The sequence below is a fragment of the Aythya ferina genome (genome assembly GCF_964211825.1).
Source record: "Aythya ferina genome assembly, chromosome: 8".
In the NCBI taxonomy this organism is placed as follows: domain Eukaryota; kingdom Metazoa; phylum Chordata; class Aves; order Anseriformes; family Anatidae; genus Aythya; species Aythya ferina.
Genome location: NC_140304.1, coordinates 2,983,852 through 3,000,649, shown reverse-complemented (window position 1 = coordinate 3,000,649; position 16,798 = coordinate 2,983,852). Strand labels below are relative to the sequence as shown.

Below are 16,798 nucleotides of genomic sequence, written 5' to 3'. Positions count from 1 at the left end.
TCACCAAATCTGAAAACCTCTGATCAGTACAAATGTTTATCTGCTGCAAATACTTCAAAGCAGTGCTGTTAACAATGCAAACAATCACAAGTGTTTGCAGCAGGATTCGGAACAGTTCCTCCACCTGGCTGTGCACTGACTGCAGTGTGATGCTGTGCCGTGCTGTTGTACCAGCCAGCGCAGCAGTGCAATGACAGGGAAGGCAGCGTGCACAGGCAGCATCACCAGCTACACTCTGGTACTCTAAGACTTGTTCAGCAGCAGCTGCTGCAAGTTTTTGCTGATGCCTGAAGCAGCAGGCTGTTTTAAAGGGATGAAAATTCCTGGGAAGTCTAGTTTAGTAATTGCATTATCAGAACAAAGAACCACGTCCCAGAAAATACCGAGAGCCTGTTTATCAGTTCCTGTTAACATGAAAATACAATGTGCACTTCCCACTGCTAAGTGAGGAAAGGTTCTGGCAGCATGCACTGAATCTTCATGTGTCCTCCAACAGAATTTATTGTGTAATTTTATTTATGTATTTTTCCATGTAGTGGTATTTACAGCAAAGCTAGACAACGGTAATTGGAATGTCAAGGACCCTGCAAGCAATAGGTTTTTATTGTTGGTTTAGCTACTGAACAACTTTATATAGCAGTTCAATTGCTCTTGCTTGTAGGATGCACCTCCACTACAGGAAAATCTCACGCTGCCTTCTCATCCTGCATTACATACATAGTATTAATGCCACCTGGACTTCACAGCTCCCGCACGCTAGAAAGCTGAAAGACATGTTTTGCTGTGCCAGACAGCCACTTAAGTTCTGCAATGAAACACCACACAAATTCACAAACAGTAAGACTCAATAACCCTAAGACATATCAGCTTTTCCAAAGCACAGCTGAATTCCATTCCTACCCGGCTAATGGTTCTAACTGGTGCCACTGTTTGCGCTGTCTCAAGTCTCGTGGAGCCTGGCATTTCTCCTAGATCTCTAGGTCTGGAATTCACTTGCTCTCTGCTGCTCTTACGGACTCTGAATTACTGAGGTACTTAAGCAGGTGCCTACCTTAAAATGCATAAGTAGTCCCAATGATTTTAATAGGATTATCAACGTTTTTCAAGCCAGTCATGTGCATAAGTACCTTTCCAAGGGCATCTATAGGTTCCTATAGCTCCCAAGAAGTTAGTCTCTTCTCAGAGTAACGCTAACTTTTGGAGAGGACGTAAATAAGGTGCCTGTGTGCTCACATAAAGATCAGGTGCATCACAGCTCAAGCGAGAATCCAGTGCTCCAGAGCTGTAAGATGCAGAGACACTATAAATATGATATAACTAGTGAAGATCCAAGAAAAATGTTAAGAACAGGTGCAGCACAGTAGCAAGTCAATTTCATTTGCCCATCTCTGTATTATACAAAAGACTCGTGTCTTTATAAACGTTTCAGTTTCTCAGCTTTCTTAATGTATTTCCGTCTAAGATATAGATCCAGAAAATACACGCGTGAGAAAAAAAGTCAAAATGTCATAAACAAGACATAACCACCTATATTTTATGTAGTCTGGCTAGGCAGCTATTTGTCAACAGAGAAAACAAATTGTTCAAAGAGAGCAGATCCTGGGAGATCTTCAGAAAAGATCTGTGAGCTGTTGCAAAAAGTCCCCAGAATTAAAAAAAAAAAAAAAAAAAAAAACACACAAAAGAAATGTCTTCCATCTACAGCGTGATTAAAGAAAACAAGTACAAAATACAAAGCTGGTCTGCCAATGTATTATTAGCCAAACAGTACAGTATATACATATATGTATATATATATTTATGGGATGCTTAATTTCTAGCCATTCTAAAACACTAACGCAAACAGCTACCTTACTGTGATCTGCTTTAACAGTCAGCGTTTTGAGGACTCATATTTGGGTTGAAAATTTTAAATAAAGTTTGAAGGAATTTTCTCAATATCAAATCTAGCCTAGAGATTATTATCCTCGTTTTGAGCTACAAAAGAAACCTAAGATGTGGTTTACTGGGTAGAGTACGGGACTGGAACAACTATCATACTTCTTGCTGACACCGACCTTCTGTGTCACCTCATCAAAACCCCTTGATCTGTGAGCCAGATAAAAACAATCCTTTATTACCTCTCCAGATCATTAAAAGGCTAAAACTGCCTTTGTTGTCTTCGAGCTCCTCTCAGGAGGAGTTATTCTGTAATCAGAGCAGCTGTAAACAACTGAGTAGATCCAGAAATAAACCTTTCCTACATTACTTTATCGGCACCTAGTGGGCACTGAGGCTGCTGCAGGTCATTTACATGTTATTTACATATAAACACCTCAGCCCCAGGACTTTGCCAAAAACTCAGTTTACATCTGTTGGGTAACAACAGCCACCATTTAACACAGACATCGTAATAAAAAGCATACTTGCAAACAAATGATAAAACCAATGGATTCAAGTTTTAATCAGGTAAATGAATGAAACTCATAGAGTGCATTTTGCTACCTGCATTCATGCTTAGGCTGTAACTTAGAATTGGTACAGATCCTTTATCAGATACACATTCCCTTCTAAGTATTAACATACTATCTATTAGTAGAAAACTCATACAAGGATTGCCACCTACACTACAAATATCCTGGCAGAAGATTTCAGTTATAACTTATGTTTTACTAGACTCCCTACATGAGCAATATATTGATAGTTAAGTGCCTGGAAATGACCTCCCTTTCTTATGCAAGAATATCTGCAAGAAATCAATTCTTTCAAAACTGAAAGCATGCTAGAAATTTCAACATTGCTCTACTATGCAGCAAGATTATGCTGCCTTCCATACTGCCATTTGTATCTTGGAGCACTAGCGTTCCTATTATGCTAGGGAAAAAAAAAAAAAAGCCATTTATAACAAATACCTCTGAGCCAAGAGATGTCTGCTGCACTATGAATGTTAGAGCAAGTCACAAGCCATTTGAATTCTGCTCTCCACTATGGCAGGAAAAAAAAAAGCTGAATGGAAATGTCTAGCAGAAAACAAAGAACGTAACCAATATGGGAAAATGGCACAACATGGAAAAATCATAAAAAGTCTCTCAAAGTCAGTTTTCACTGTTTTTTATTTCCCTGTGAATACATGTGGAATTTGCTCTCAGATATAATGTGCAACTCACTATTTTCCTGCAAATCTGTAAAAGCCTCCAGGAAGTATCTGACTAATTCCCCACCCGGCACTTATCATCAAGCTGTTTCTGTCATATAAGCTAAAATATTTCTACTCTTTTAATGATTTCTGCATTTCCAAAAGCTTTTCAATATGACAGACTCGGCTGGCATTTTCTAAATTTAGATTTAACAAGGGCAAGCTTCACATCCCTACGTGTGCTTATTAAGAGTACCAATGAATATTCTTGTGAGTAATGTGTCAGCTCAGATAAAAATCAAAAATGTAGTATTTTTTCTAATAGTTCTTGTTAATTATATATTTAGCAAATCTGTGTGTTACCATTCCTTTTATTTACCTGCTGCTATTTTTACTATAGTTAATGTTTATCTTAAATTGCTTCTGATCCAAGCAGGTGCATGAAATGAGCAGTTGGTTGATAGCCCAGGAGATGCTCAAAGGACTGGTCTGAACCAGTGAAAAGGTACCCCAACAAGGACTGTTTGAAAATTACTGCCACCTAACTGATATGTGCAAAAATGGGATGAAGACTACAGAAAAGCTAACACTCAAAGGTATGTCTAGCACACAATACTGCCTCTGTAATCGGAAAACCCAAATCAGAGGAGCATGGAAAAGAAATATCCATGACCCTTAAAGCAAAGTGAATTTGTCTGACTATTTAGTCAGGCAGGAACCACTCACAAAGAGACTGCAGGCTGGACATCTGGCCTTGCTAGGTCAGACCGTCATCAGGCAGACAGTGCTTCAAGCAGCAATTTCTGATGGACATGAGCTAGTGGGAAAATGGTAGCTGAAACAGAGAGATCCTTGCAAACCTGCATAACTCTCCAAGGAAAAATGGAGGGAAATAGATCCCGGTCTAGCCTAAGCAGTGGCTGGCTGATGCACGATACCAGTATAGACTCAGACAGAGGGTGTCTCATGTTGCAGGTGAAGTGGGTTTTGTACATTGCCAGATTTAAGAGGGTGAGACTGAGATGGAAGCAGTTGTCATGGGAGACGAGTGAGGTGCCTGACCCACAGAGGTGGGGAATACTGCCAGTTTTGGCAAATGGGCTCAGCTACAGAAAAGTTGGAGGCTTTTCTGGCCTTGGAGGGATCTGCAAGCCTGTGCAGAGGAGTTACTACAGCCACAGGCTCAAAAAGTGGTGGAAGCACATAACAAAATAAAACATAAGCGTTAAAAGAGCTTGGCTGCATTTGCTTCTCCACACACAAAGGACCGCAAAGATTCAGGAAAACAAACAAACAAACAACAACAAAACACACAAGAATAACTAAAGCTTCCATGACAAACAGCTGTCTGTCTGCATCAATTCTGTACAAACTCCAACCCACAGGACAACATCTGACTCCTAGCAGTCACTATAGAAATTCAAAATGAAAAACAAACAAAAAAATTCAACACTCAAATCATCATGCTTCCTGTGGACAAAAGCTGATATTTGCATGAAGAGTTATTCCCAGAGCTATACATGACCAGCTTAGCATCCTTCCTTCAGGTGGTTTCACAAAAGGATAACCTTCCCCTCCCTCAGACAGTGATGCTGTGCCAAGGGACAGCATCCAAGTTAGCTATGGTTCAATCAGTGACAAATCTTATAGCAGAATGTCCCTCAGTAATACCATTTCCATAATCATAATCCGTTCTTCTTACAGATCTTTCACAGTATGATTGACTTTCTCTACAGAGCACCTCCTCTACAATTGCAAGAGCCTCTGAATCGATCCAAGTACTATTGTACCAATCTAAATAATTACAACAGTTGTCGATAAAGTACTGCCCTAAAACAATGTGCTGCCTCCACGAGATCTGGACATTGTTTATAGTCACAGGAGATTAACAGGAGAGAGAAGACAACTTTTAATGCAGTTACGAAATGAGAATGTTACTTTCCTCATTTAAATACATCAAGCATATACATATCTACCACCATCTATTCATAAATTAAGTAACTGAGAAAGAACAAACCTAAAGCCCACATCTAGGAGCAAAAACCATTTCTCCTGTAGTGCTGACTCACAGAAATATAGCAATGTCAAAGACTGCAGCAAGAGTTTAAAAAAAAAAAAAAAAAGAGTAAAATGGCTAAATAACATTGCTAGCCCATATTTTGCATACTAACAGCAGAAGGTCACATATTTAAGAACTGAACTTAGGAAGCAGATAACATTCATCAAAAACATGGAAAGCATATACTTACCTGCAGTTCCTAAGCTTAGTAGCACAGCAACCCAGAATATCCAATAGACAATCAGAATCAGAAAGGTCCAAAGTGGTTGGAAAAGGAGGAAAGGGATTCTGCTTATCATTTTACCAACAATCTGGAAGAGTTGGACAGTGAACTGAAGCTTCTTTCTTAGCACAAGTATAAGGGAAAGCAGAACAATCTGTTACAAAAAATAAAACAAAAATAGTACTTTTTTTTCTTTCCTTAAGAAAAGTAGGAGAAGTTGTCATATGTGAAATTTATATTCCATAAACACTGCACTGGAAATGCTTTCTAAGATGCTGCCTATATTATCAAGGAGTCTGTGAATTAAAATCATTAGTTTCATGAAATTAGATCTATGAAATATTACTATTGCTGCTTTAAAACAAAATAAGACTCAAAAAACTGCAGTTCACCCAATGGAAACAGTCTGTTTTGCTTTACAGCAACAAACATAAATGTATGTTTCATGCTACACTTTCAGACACTCTGTATGTAATGAACATGTAAATTTCCTTCCTACTCAAGTCAGCTTGCCACCATTCACAATGGTAGGAGGTCCAGTCCTTTTCTGCAGAAAGTAACAGTAGCGAAACTAAATTGATGTAAGAGCTCTGTATACACTGAAGCAAAGCAGACAGAAGATGAAACCTCCACTTAAATAATTCAGTTTTCCCAAAGTACAAAAACAAATTCAAAAAACAACAACAAGGTGTAAACACCACACTTCACAAGTTTTTTATATTTGACGAGGAACTATGAACAACATTTAAAAGGCAGGCTGGAATTCATAAAATAATTAATGCAACCAGTGGCAATTGCTTCACCAGTTTTCTTGCCTGTTCTACAAAGATGCCACCAGTCATGAGAGAAGAGCAATCTGCAGCAGACGCTCCCACTGTCCTATGAATGAAAGTCAGTTGTATACAAATAGACCTTTTCTTACCCTTTTATTATCAACAGAAGTTAATAGGTAAGTTCGTAACTTACAGAGGATATGAAAAAAATCTGATCTGTAACATTTATATTTTCGTTATAAACTCTTAGACTGTTCATATCCAGTGAATTCTAGTCTATGGATCTGCTTTAAGAAAACAAAAATACAAACATTTTGACAAATGTCTCATCAAGTACAAATGGTACGCTTGTATTGAACAATGACTAACACTGCAACATGAGAGTGAAAAAAAAGTCTTTAAAAGTTGAAGGCAAAAGTCAGGTTTTCTGTTGGAAAACAAGGTCAGTGAGAGAAAAGCAGAACTTAACACTGTAACTTGAGGCCTACACACTGCTGCCTGTGCTTCACCTACCCCTTTCATTGCCTGAAAGAGCCACCCCCCTCTACTTCTGCCACGGTGGGCACAGATCTCGTTCATGAGGAGCCAGAGCCACTCTGTTCATTTGCCATGGTTCTCCAACTAGCTGATGCACAGAAGAATGGGGATGGAACATAACTCCTGCATTTCTACAAAACTGGTGCTAATGCTGCTTATACAAGTGTGACACAGCCCTGCGATGAAAAATGAAATTCACAGTGAAGATATAAAACTGTTTAAACGAGTGTAAGCAGATCTCATCATTGATTCTCATTTTCAAATTTGAAATGGATGAGGAATTGTTCTTATTGCTGCAGAACCCCTGTAGTTCAATTTTTTTAGTTACAGCCTCCATCACTGCTTACTGTAAACTACTACTTACTGTAATTATTGTAGAGAAGATAGCATATCCAAGTAGAAATTTTACGTTCTCCTTTTGCGTTTCCAGTTCAGTGCTGGGATCATTTCTGTAGTCATAATAGAGCCACCAGAGGACACCTGAGACAACTGCAGCAAACAAGCAGTGTGAAGGTGGGCAGTGCTCCCCAGGCTGCAGCATGCAGCGTCCCACCTCCCTCCTGAACTTCTCACCCTTCTGCCTATACCCAGCTCCACTCAGGAGCTGTCATGTATGAGAGGTACAGTATCCATGATCACAAAGAAAATTCACATCATGGTCTGTTAGTCTGAGGTACAAACCCAGAAGAAGGAGCTAGGCTAAAACTCAGCCATATAATTTTGTTGAGGAAATAAGAAGCTAACTGTTATGGAATGACAAGCATTAGCTGGACACGTTCCTACAGTTTTCCCTTTCCAAAGCAGGCAATATAAAATTTCACTAAACTTTCTGTGAAACAGCAGCATTTTCGTAACTGCACTCATCTGCCAAAAGAAATGTCATTTCCAGGCATCTATAAATAACTCAATCTTATCATCACCCCGACACTTAGCAGCTGGAACAACACAGCCAGATGTTGGCATCCCAAGGCAAGCAGGACTCAGTTTGGAAATGGCTGGGGTAAGCTTAAGGTTACAGAGGAGGGCCATGGAGAAAAGGGACAGCTGTTTGTTCAGCTGTCTCTCCTTCAGTTCAGTGAGATGAGTGCTTTAACTACGCATACACTAAAAGGTAAATATACTTACATAACAACCCAAATACAACCAGCGCAATCAAAGTATGGACCAGAAGTGTCCGAATGAATCTGAAGGTTAAAACCACTATAAAACAGAAAGCTGAAAAATACACAAAGTTTATTATTAGTGTTACCAACTATTTAACTCTTATTTATATTATAGTTAAGTTTAAGGTTCTTGTAGAATTTGGGCTTTTACTTTGCAAGGGTGGTCTCAAAAGCAACAGCATGTACTGAAGTTGGTGACCTTTTAAACATTTAAAACAGTTATCTATAACTTTCTAGTAAAGAGTTTATAACTCAAATATTTCACCTTGGGAATAACTGGCTATTCAATAATATTATATATAAAGACTAAAGTAAAAATCAAAATGTTAAAGCTAATGTTATTGTTCTTTTTATCAACAATTTCTTAGTCCCATGAAAAAAGGTATATGATCATATCTAGGAACACAGAATCTGGTATTTGCTAGCACTGAATTTCACCAGTCTATGCCTCCTGATAAGGAACAAAAACTCTTCCTTGAAAACATTTCTGCCCAGAAAATGTAAAAAAGGTCAGTACTTTTAAATAAAAAACTATAAAGGTCATAGAAACATTTTAAACCTCACTTTCTAATTGAATATTATTCACTTTTTATTTATAACCTCATTTTTTATTTGTAACCTTACCTAGTGCAAGGACACTCAGTCCTATCACAGTATCTCTTCCTGCCAATATTCCACTCAGAATTCGGTGAAAAACATCCATTTCATTAACCATACTTATTAAGACAGATGCATATTTGGAATAGCATTCAGGATGTTGTGGAACACACCGATTAAATAATGGAAAAGATTTACTGGAAGGTTAAAAAAAAAGATGATGAAAAATGTTTTCATTACTGGACAAACAGTTTCAAACTCACAGCAATCTATTCCACGGCTCCCTTTCAAGCCCTCTGCAGTGCCCTTCCAGCAGCCTCAATACACTTTTGCAGCAGCATTCAGACAATCTGCAACCTACCAGTTATCCTCCCTGCCTGGGACAAAACCTTACACACAGAGTCTGACACAACAGGACAACGGGCATGGCAGTGGTCTGTTACAAGTGGCCAGACAGTACTTCTATGCTCCATCTGCAAAATAAACTCTTGGCAACACCATGCCTGTGTTGCTGTGCTAGAACATCCATTCAGGACCAACCTGGAGAATTACTATCTCAATCACCATCAGCATGTAGCTCCTATCCTGTTTCTAATCTGGCTTTGTCTGCTTTGCTCCCATGTGTTTATGGGAAACCTAAACTCCTGCTAGCATGGCTGTAAACTATGTTGTTGTAGATAATTCTAGACCAAGAACATTTTGCATCATTTTGAGGATATTTAAGTATTCTCAAAGCTGCTCCAAAACAATGTTTGTAATGTACAATTACCACCACCTAATATTTACATATGAAATTATCTGGCTCTCAGAGCCAGCTTATTGAATTTATCATCCTATTTTGGCAAGACCACACTACAACAAAGAGACATCCCTACCTAAAAAGGAGAGGTCTCTCTGACTAGCTTTGCTGCTACTGTGAAATGTTACTGTGTGAGATGTATATGGTAAGTTCCTTGCCAAATAAAGAAAGGCTTAAAATGTCAAAGAAATAAGTAAAATACACCATATTTTTCATCAGTTTACATGCCTTTCTTTGATCCACTGTATAATGCTTTTATATGTCTCCTGCTCTCTTCTGTGTTTTTTTCCCCCCTTCTATTTTCTCTTGTTCAGAGCAGTAGAGGACTTTGCTCCGCAGACATGGAGATTCCAATTCTTTGCTGTATCTTCATGACAGCGGAATTGAAAATCATGGGTTTAAGGATTTTGACTCACTAATTTGTAACAAATTAAACAATACAACTAAACTGACATCTGTACTTTTTACATGCTGCAGAATGTTAGATGCTGACATCCACAGACCTGCGGTTCAAGCCAGGTGGCTATGAAATGATTCTGACAGAATATTTCTGGGTTCAGGGTAACAAGCCAGGTCTGAGAGCACAGCTCCTCTTCCTTGGCATTGAGGGAGTCTGTGCAGGAGATAAGCTGCTCCTCATGAGGAGCGTTCTGACCCTGAGCTGGAGAGGAAGCATCTCTAAAGGGTGGAGGGATGATGAGAATGCAGTCCTTGTTCATTCTGTGGGACATGACACGGGCGAGTTCACAGGCACACACAGCAACAAAATTCTGATTGTAAAGCATCATGTCAGCTACAAAATGTGAGGAACTAAGAACCCTTAAGAAGCTGCTTGGACTCAAGTGTGTTGTAAAGTACCCGTTAATCCTTACCTTGGTGGAACTGGCAGTGTGGGACACAACTCAGCTGCCTTTGGATTTAGTGTGTAGCTGGAAACGTTCAGGTTGTAAACACAAAGACAAGAACCTAAGAAATAAGAGAAATGGTAGCTTAATATTAGTTATAATTTTGGAAAAAAATACATTAAGTTTTGTTCGCACTTCTGCTTTAATCCCTTAGCAGGTCATATTCATCACTGATATTCTTGTAGGAATGTAGATTAGAATTAGTTACCCATTAGAATTAATGGGTAAATCTACAGCAACCTCTACAGGATCTTTTGTCTTCTTCTACACTTAACTTCAATTACCGTTTACAGATCTTCCTTGAGCACAGGCACACTGTTTGTTCCATAGTACAGTACTTCAGCTTTAAACTCTTGCTCCTTTAGACAACAGAAAAGCCTAAATTGACACAAGCTACAATAGAACCAGGTCCCTCATAATTTAGAACAGAATATACATCTATCCAGAAGCTTAATATTTTCTTGACTCTGCCTAAATAGTGCCAGGTACTCTGCTCCATTATATAATGCTTCTAGGACAGAAATGCTGGTTGTATTCAAGCCATTCAAAATGCAACACTGCCCTCTCCCTTGAGATGAATATGCAAGCAGTTTTAGCATGTGGATGGAATTTCATGCCATTTTATTCAGTTACATTGAAATTACTTACGCAGTATCACAGGTGTTCACAGCTTTCTGTACATAACCAAATGATGACAAAATATCCCAAAATGAAATTAAAACAAATGTTGTCAATTTAAACAGAAACCCTTGCCAAAAAAATCAACAAAACCAAAAAGAATGGAATTCTGACCTCCAATAAAAATAGCCACTAGTATCTGTATGGTCTGCAGTTCATGCATACACTGTGGCATAAGGGACGGGCCACAGGTTACTTTACTTACATGTTGGAAATGAATAAACTGGAGCTGCCTCTTTTGCACAATAGCTACTTCTGACATCATATTCATTTTGAACAGTAGAAAAATTAAAAAAAAAAAAAAAGTCTAGGTAAAATAGCATATTTGGGGCTCTGATGTCAAAAAAGGCAACACTGCCTATGTATATCTAGAATTAATAATTCCATCATGGTTTTAACCAAATTTAAAAGAACCACTTAGGCAAGTTTCTCAAATAGCATGTAAGCTCTGTTCACATACAGGCATCCCCAACAAACCAATTTAGTTCATTCTCAGCAGCCAGTTTTCTGCTGGATAATCTCAGCATCGTGCAGGAATGAATCAACAGCTTTTAAATTTGCAAAAGTGACCTGTAACAATCCTAGAAACTATGGCTCTGAAATAAAGCAGAGACGAGGTTTTATTTTCTGTTGCCATGGACTGCTCAGGAAATTAATGGTAAGAAATGACTCCCTAGGGTAGCAAACAGAAGAATAATAAAGTGAAATCTTCTCAACTGTTCTACAGATACATTAGATACTCATGTTCCCTGTTGCACACCATTGTTCCTTGCAAAACTCTGGAGGTCTTCCAAAGAGTTGAGCTGCTCTTGTGGACAACTAGACACGCACAAGGAAACTGAACTGATTTTGAGGCTTTGCATTTCCAGGCTGCATGAATTCAGAAAGAACACATACCTAGAAAGACAAAAAGATCCTCATTTCAAAAAACAAGCTTTCTGGTTTTCATAGGTTTAAATTCTGAGTCTTCTTTCCATCTTTTTAAAGTGCTACAAAGCAGATGAAACTTTTTCCACATACAATGAAAAAAAAACGGAGTTTGAAGGCTAAAGTTAAGAAGCAACTTGCGAATATGCTATATCTTTACATTTCATTTTAGGTTCTTAAATGGAATCAGGAACTTCCAGGGTGGGTGTCGCTCTACAAGCGTTCTCTTACACAGTAGTTGACAGAATGACTGGCAACTTCAGCTTTTTTTAAACTTTCATAAATTCAAACACTTGTCTGTGTAGAATGACTGCTGGTCTGTCTGAAGTCCTATTTAAGACCCTATCTAAGAAAAAATCAGCATAAAGCATAACGATGTAGTACCTTTTCAAATTCCATCTTAAATTTTTAGCTTCCCTTACCATTTTGCACAATTCTTATACCTTATTTGCTTTTAAAGTTAAGCATGTATTTATATATGTATGAAAATGATTGACAACTAGATGATATATATCGTATGAAGTTATGCTCCCTTCTTAAACATTAGATTTATTTAAACAGTATCTGACGTACTTACTTTTTATTAGTCATGTCCTGTCCAGAAAGGGGTGCCCCTTTTACAGGAGTGTTCTTCCTACCACATATGTTCCCAAAGCTGTCATATCCAAGCACAAGTCTTTCTGCCGCACCAGCCATCACAGCATAGCCAGTTATAAACATCTATTAAAACATTTTTTTTTTCATGTGAAATCATGCTATGATAGCCCTTCCCTCCCATTCAATAAGTATTTCTTTTAACACATGCATTATTGTCTTGTGAAGGCAAACAGTTAAATCTAAAATCAGCCCTCTGAACAAGGCCAGACCAAGTCATATGGACAAGTTAAGCCCTGTTGTCTCCTTAGACCCTTCCTTTATCTTGCAGAAAGCGAAGACAGTATGCGAATTTATTTAGCAGAACATCACAGACAAAGAAAGATAGGACCTCAGATTAAAATGATTGGAAAGAAGTAGTAAGGTGCTAAATCCTGCCTCTGCCAAAGTTCCTGTGTGTCCCTGGGCAAGGTCACTCAGGTGGTAATTTTCCATATGTAGCCACTGCTACATATTTCAGAGTGCCCTTCAAGACACACCTGGGCACTACATCTGCTGAAATGTTGAGACATTGCAGCTGCTATTGAAGTGTATTTTAAAAACAAAGAATAATTAAAATTCAGGTTATCTTAAATTTCAGGAAGGTGCATTCTTTACCACACGCGAAAAACCTCAAGAGAACTACATAGTGAACTCAGGTGTCACTGCGCCGAGCTTTTGGATGCTCTGTTGCCTCACCACAGCCCCAGCGCTGCAGGTCAGCTCCCAGGATACCTCAGGGGCAGCTAAGCACCTCTGCTACCTGAGTAGCAGTAACACTTCGTCAACATAAGATGCTCTGCCTAGGAATGCAGCATATACCCTGCTCGTGTACCCCATGAGGGCCAAAATGCCCTTTGAAGAGAACCTTTCCAAGTACCGAGAAGCAGTAATTCTGTGAAGCTGAAGTGTTGGGCATTTTACCCAACAGCTTATTTACAGCTTTCCAGCTGAGGAACTTGGTGATTTAATCATCTCCTCTGTCCCATGGGGCGTAAAATACATTTCGCATATATAAAGGACAAAACAGTTGGCTCTATGGCTGCATACAAATTGTTGGCAGCAGCAAGTCTTCTCTGTCCCTCATTAACCACTGCTTCTTTGCATAGAGTAGCTGAGTATCAGCTGTGCTGGGGAGAGATGGCACACACACATATCAGACCCAGCACAACTGCTTTATTAGTTAAGGTTTAGTGCCTTTGTTATTCTACTTTTAACACTCATGACTAAAGATGGTATCTGGGCAGAAACTGAGTCTCATACACAAACAAGTAAATGTGCCTCCTTAGTTCTCAGTGTAGTCTCATTTGTGCTTATGTGTTTGCACTGTAACTATTTAAATAACACTATTTAAATTATGCTCACGTTACTGTTGTCTTAACATGGAGAACTTTGTAGAGACTCCATAATTAAAGTTGGCATACTACTTGTGTGTGTGATGCTTGTTACAGTAACAAGTTATTTTCAGATCCAGTTTCTTTACAAAGCAAATATCTGTTTGTTTTTTGTTTGTTTGTTTTGTTTTTCAGGAGAAAAAAGAAAAAAAGGAGCTGACACTGAAATATGCTTTTAAAAAAAATAAAAATGTGGTAAACCTTCTAAAGATAGAAATTACAGGACCATTGCCATCAGTGCAGCAAGCACTGTGTGCACATGAATTATTATTTTTTTAAGGTACAGACTTGCATACAAGCCATAAATATTGTTAAGCAATAGACAGCTGCATGACTGCTGGAGGGGTGTGTCATTCTCTACATGTCAGTGATACGCGTTTCCACAGAGCCAATAGTGTGATTTTTTTTTCCCCACTATGTGAATAAATCAGTATTACCTTTTTTTTTTCTCAAGTCTTTTAAAAATAAGATTAAACAAAAGTATTTTACAGAAATTGAACACTAAGAATAGTAGCAGAGAAAACAAACAAAAATCCTAAATCCTCACCGTTTGACAGGTTTAATATTTGGCATGCCTTACACTGATCGAAGCGCCAAGCATAGGACAGCACATCTAAACAAACAAACCCACCAACCACCCTGATCACAAAGTTCTGCTTCAGCTTATGCAGCGCTCAAGATGTGTATATGCTCTTCTGCATGAGCTTCCATTAAAGCAGTTATTAGGAATTGAATCTAAAACTGATTTAATAGTGTATTCATTCCTCAGTAGCCTCAGAAACGTCGTGAAAAAACACTCATGCTTAAGAAAGACAAAGCGTGCTCCCCAAAGCTGGCGTGCTGTTCCAGGCGCAGGGCAGAAACCCAGCTGACAGACCAAGAGAGACATGTTGCAGGACAAAAAGGTGCAGAGAGTGAAATAAGTAGAAACAAGAGTCCAGTGGGAGCCTGATGAGCTTACAGAAAGCAGACTCCGAGTATCCCAGCCCTGCACAGTCCCGGGACACGGAGCGCAGGGGCAGGACCCGAAGGTGCGGGCAGGCGGCGCGGTGCAGGAGCCCCCCGGGGCAGCAGTGCCCCAGCCCCGGCCCCGGCCCCGTGCTGCGGGGCTGGGCTGCCCCCGGGCAGGGCACGCTTACCGAACCGGCCCAGAAAAGGAAGAAAAGGAGCAGCCACAGAGGGTCCGTGCACTTTCTGGAAACGACCGGTCTCCATTCCCTTAGTTCAGCAACGCATTCTCCAGAATCCTAAAATGAAAGAAAGCCGACTGTGAAATCAGGAAACAAGCTCCCAACGCCTGAGATCCTCTGAAAGCACCTAAAATGCCCGACACCTGGCAGCTCTCTGCCCTCGCGAGCCTGGCAGCTCGCCCGCCCCATGGTGCCGGCCCCCGGCTCACCTGCCGCCGGCCCCCAGGCCGCGCCATGCTCCCTCCCTGCCTCCCTCCCTCCCTCGGGCCGGGCCGGGCCGCTCGGGGGCACCACCGGGGCCGAGGGCCGGGCCCTGCCGGGAGGAGCGCCCGGCCGGGCAGCGGCACCGCTGTGGCTCCTCCTGCCGCCGGGGAAAGGGCATTTTCCCTCCCCTCGCCGGGGCAGCCGCCGTCCCGGCGGCCTTGCCGCAATGCAGACCGCCATGGGGCCCGGCCAGCTTGCGCTGGGGCTTTGTGTTGTATGTTTGTACAGTTACATTACACTGGCACTGTAGATCGCACATGCCTCTGAGGGATGTGCACATGAATTTAGCATGCACAGAAATAACCACCCCGAGTTAGATCAGCACCTGTGAGTGGAATGGCCAGTGAATGCAGAAACCACCACCCGGCTGCAGCCAGCCCTTTCCCGTGCAGTGCCGTCCCTGCTGTCTTTTCAGATAGGTGTTCAAATCAATAAAGTAGAGAAAGCTAATATTACAAAATCAAAAAGATAAAGTGCATTATTGTTCTCTACCTTGACAGTCAATGGAATAATGTGCTTTTTCAGCAATACAAAATCAGCGACTGCAATAAAACAGAATTATATTGAAGCTGTTGTGAAAAGCCATTGAAGAGTTGGTCTGTCTTGCACAGGATGGAGAGCGCAAGACTGGCTTTGCTTAGAAGAAAGAATTTACCTCAGTGTTCAAATTCACATGCAGAATGAAATACTGGTGACAAACTAGCACAGATACAAGTAAATTGACAATACCAGAAACTCAGATTTAACAAGAGAGAGAGAGAGAGAAAAAAAAAGAGAGAGAGAGAGAGAAAGAATATGAGTCTCTGTCCCAGAGCATTTCAGGCTTTTTCAATGCTAACTGAAAATAAATACATTTTTCAAAGAGAAGAAAATAAATATAAATAAATTATTAATAATAAAAAAGTTAACCTGTGCAGTTTCTTAAATTAACTTTTTCCACTGATTTAATAGGGCTCAGCACAATTCTGCCTTATGTTTAACCCCCTGCACAAGTGGTTCAGACCAAACATGACAGATAGGGTTGCTAAAAACTTAAAAACTGTTTTAAAAAGGGTTTTCTAAACCTTTTAATTTCCAGGCAACTCACAGCTGTCTTTATCAGCATTGTACCTTTTAATGTTCATGATTCATCAGTTTGTAGAGTCTTCATAATGTAGGAAACTTAGAATGATGTTTTAAGATTTAATACATCTTGCACAAGTAATTTTGTGTCTGTAGAACCTAAATAGACAAATAACTTTTCCTTCACTTTGCTGTACTGCACTCTAAAAATACATGAAAAAAGAAGTCATCTTCCATCAAAATACCAATGTGACATTTCATGTGATGCTCTTTTTTTTTTTTTTTTTTTTTTTTTTTTTTTTTTTTCTGTAAGAGAAATTAAGTATTTTGATTATATCAAGAAAAATAACCAAAATTATTAATAACTTGTAACTTGGACAGAAGGAGTAACCTCCTTGTCTGATTGAGAAAAATCATTCTGAAAGAACAATGCCAAGGATGAAGGCTAGAACTTCTAGAACTACTAGAACTGCTGGCTT

At 39.7% G+C, this 16,798-nt stretch overlaps 1 protein-coding gene across 4 annotated transcripts in view; it reads right to left on the bottom strand.

The window, feature by feature from the left end:
* Positions 1-15,769, bottom strand: part of SLC44A3 (solute carrier family 44 member 3) — a 40,940-nt gene extending 25,171 nt beyond the window's left edge. For 2 of the 4 annotated variants that reach the window (XM_084528378.1, XM_084528379.1), the window contains exons 1-9: positions 15,203-15,308; positions 14,943-15,050; positions 12,354-12,496; positions 11,610-11,746; positions 10,139-10,232; positions 8,495-8,664; positions 7,833-7,922; positions 7,072-7,196; positions 5,365-5,551 (exon numbers count right to left, since the gene is read on the bottom strand). In XM_084528378.1, the coding sequence (XP_084384504.1) occupies positions 5,365-5,551; positions 7,072-7,196; positions 7,833-7,922; positions 8,495-8,664; positions 10,139-10,232; positions 11,610-11,746; positions 12,354-12,496; positions 14,943-15,050; positions 15,203-15,229 (1,081 nt within the window). In that variant the 5' untranslated portion in view covers positions 15,230-15,308. Of the gene's footprint in view, positions 1-5,364; positions 5,552-7,071; positions 7,197-7,832; positions 7,923-8,494; positions 8,665-10,138; positions 10,233-11,609; positions 11,747-12,353; positions 12,497-14,942; positions 15,051-15,136; positions 15,157-15,202; positions 15,309-15,749 lie in introns of those variants that run through there. The other 2 variants (XM_084528380.1, XM_084528381.1) reach the window with 2 other exon arrangements.
* Positions 15,770-16,798: the final 1,029 nt, after the last annotated feature.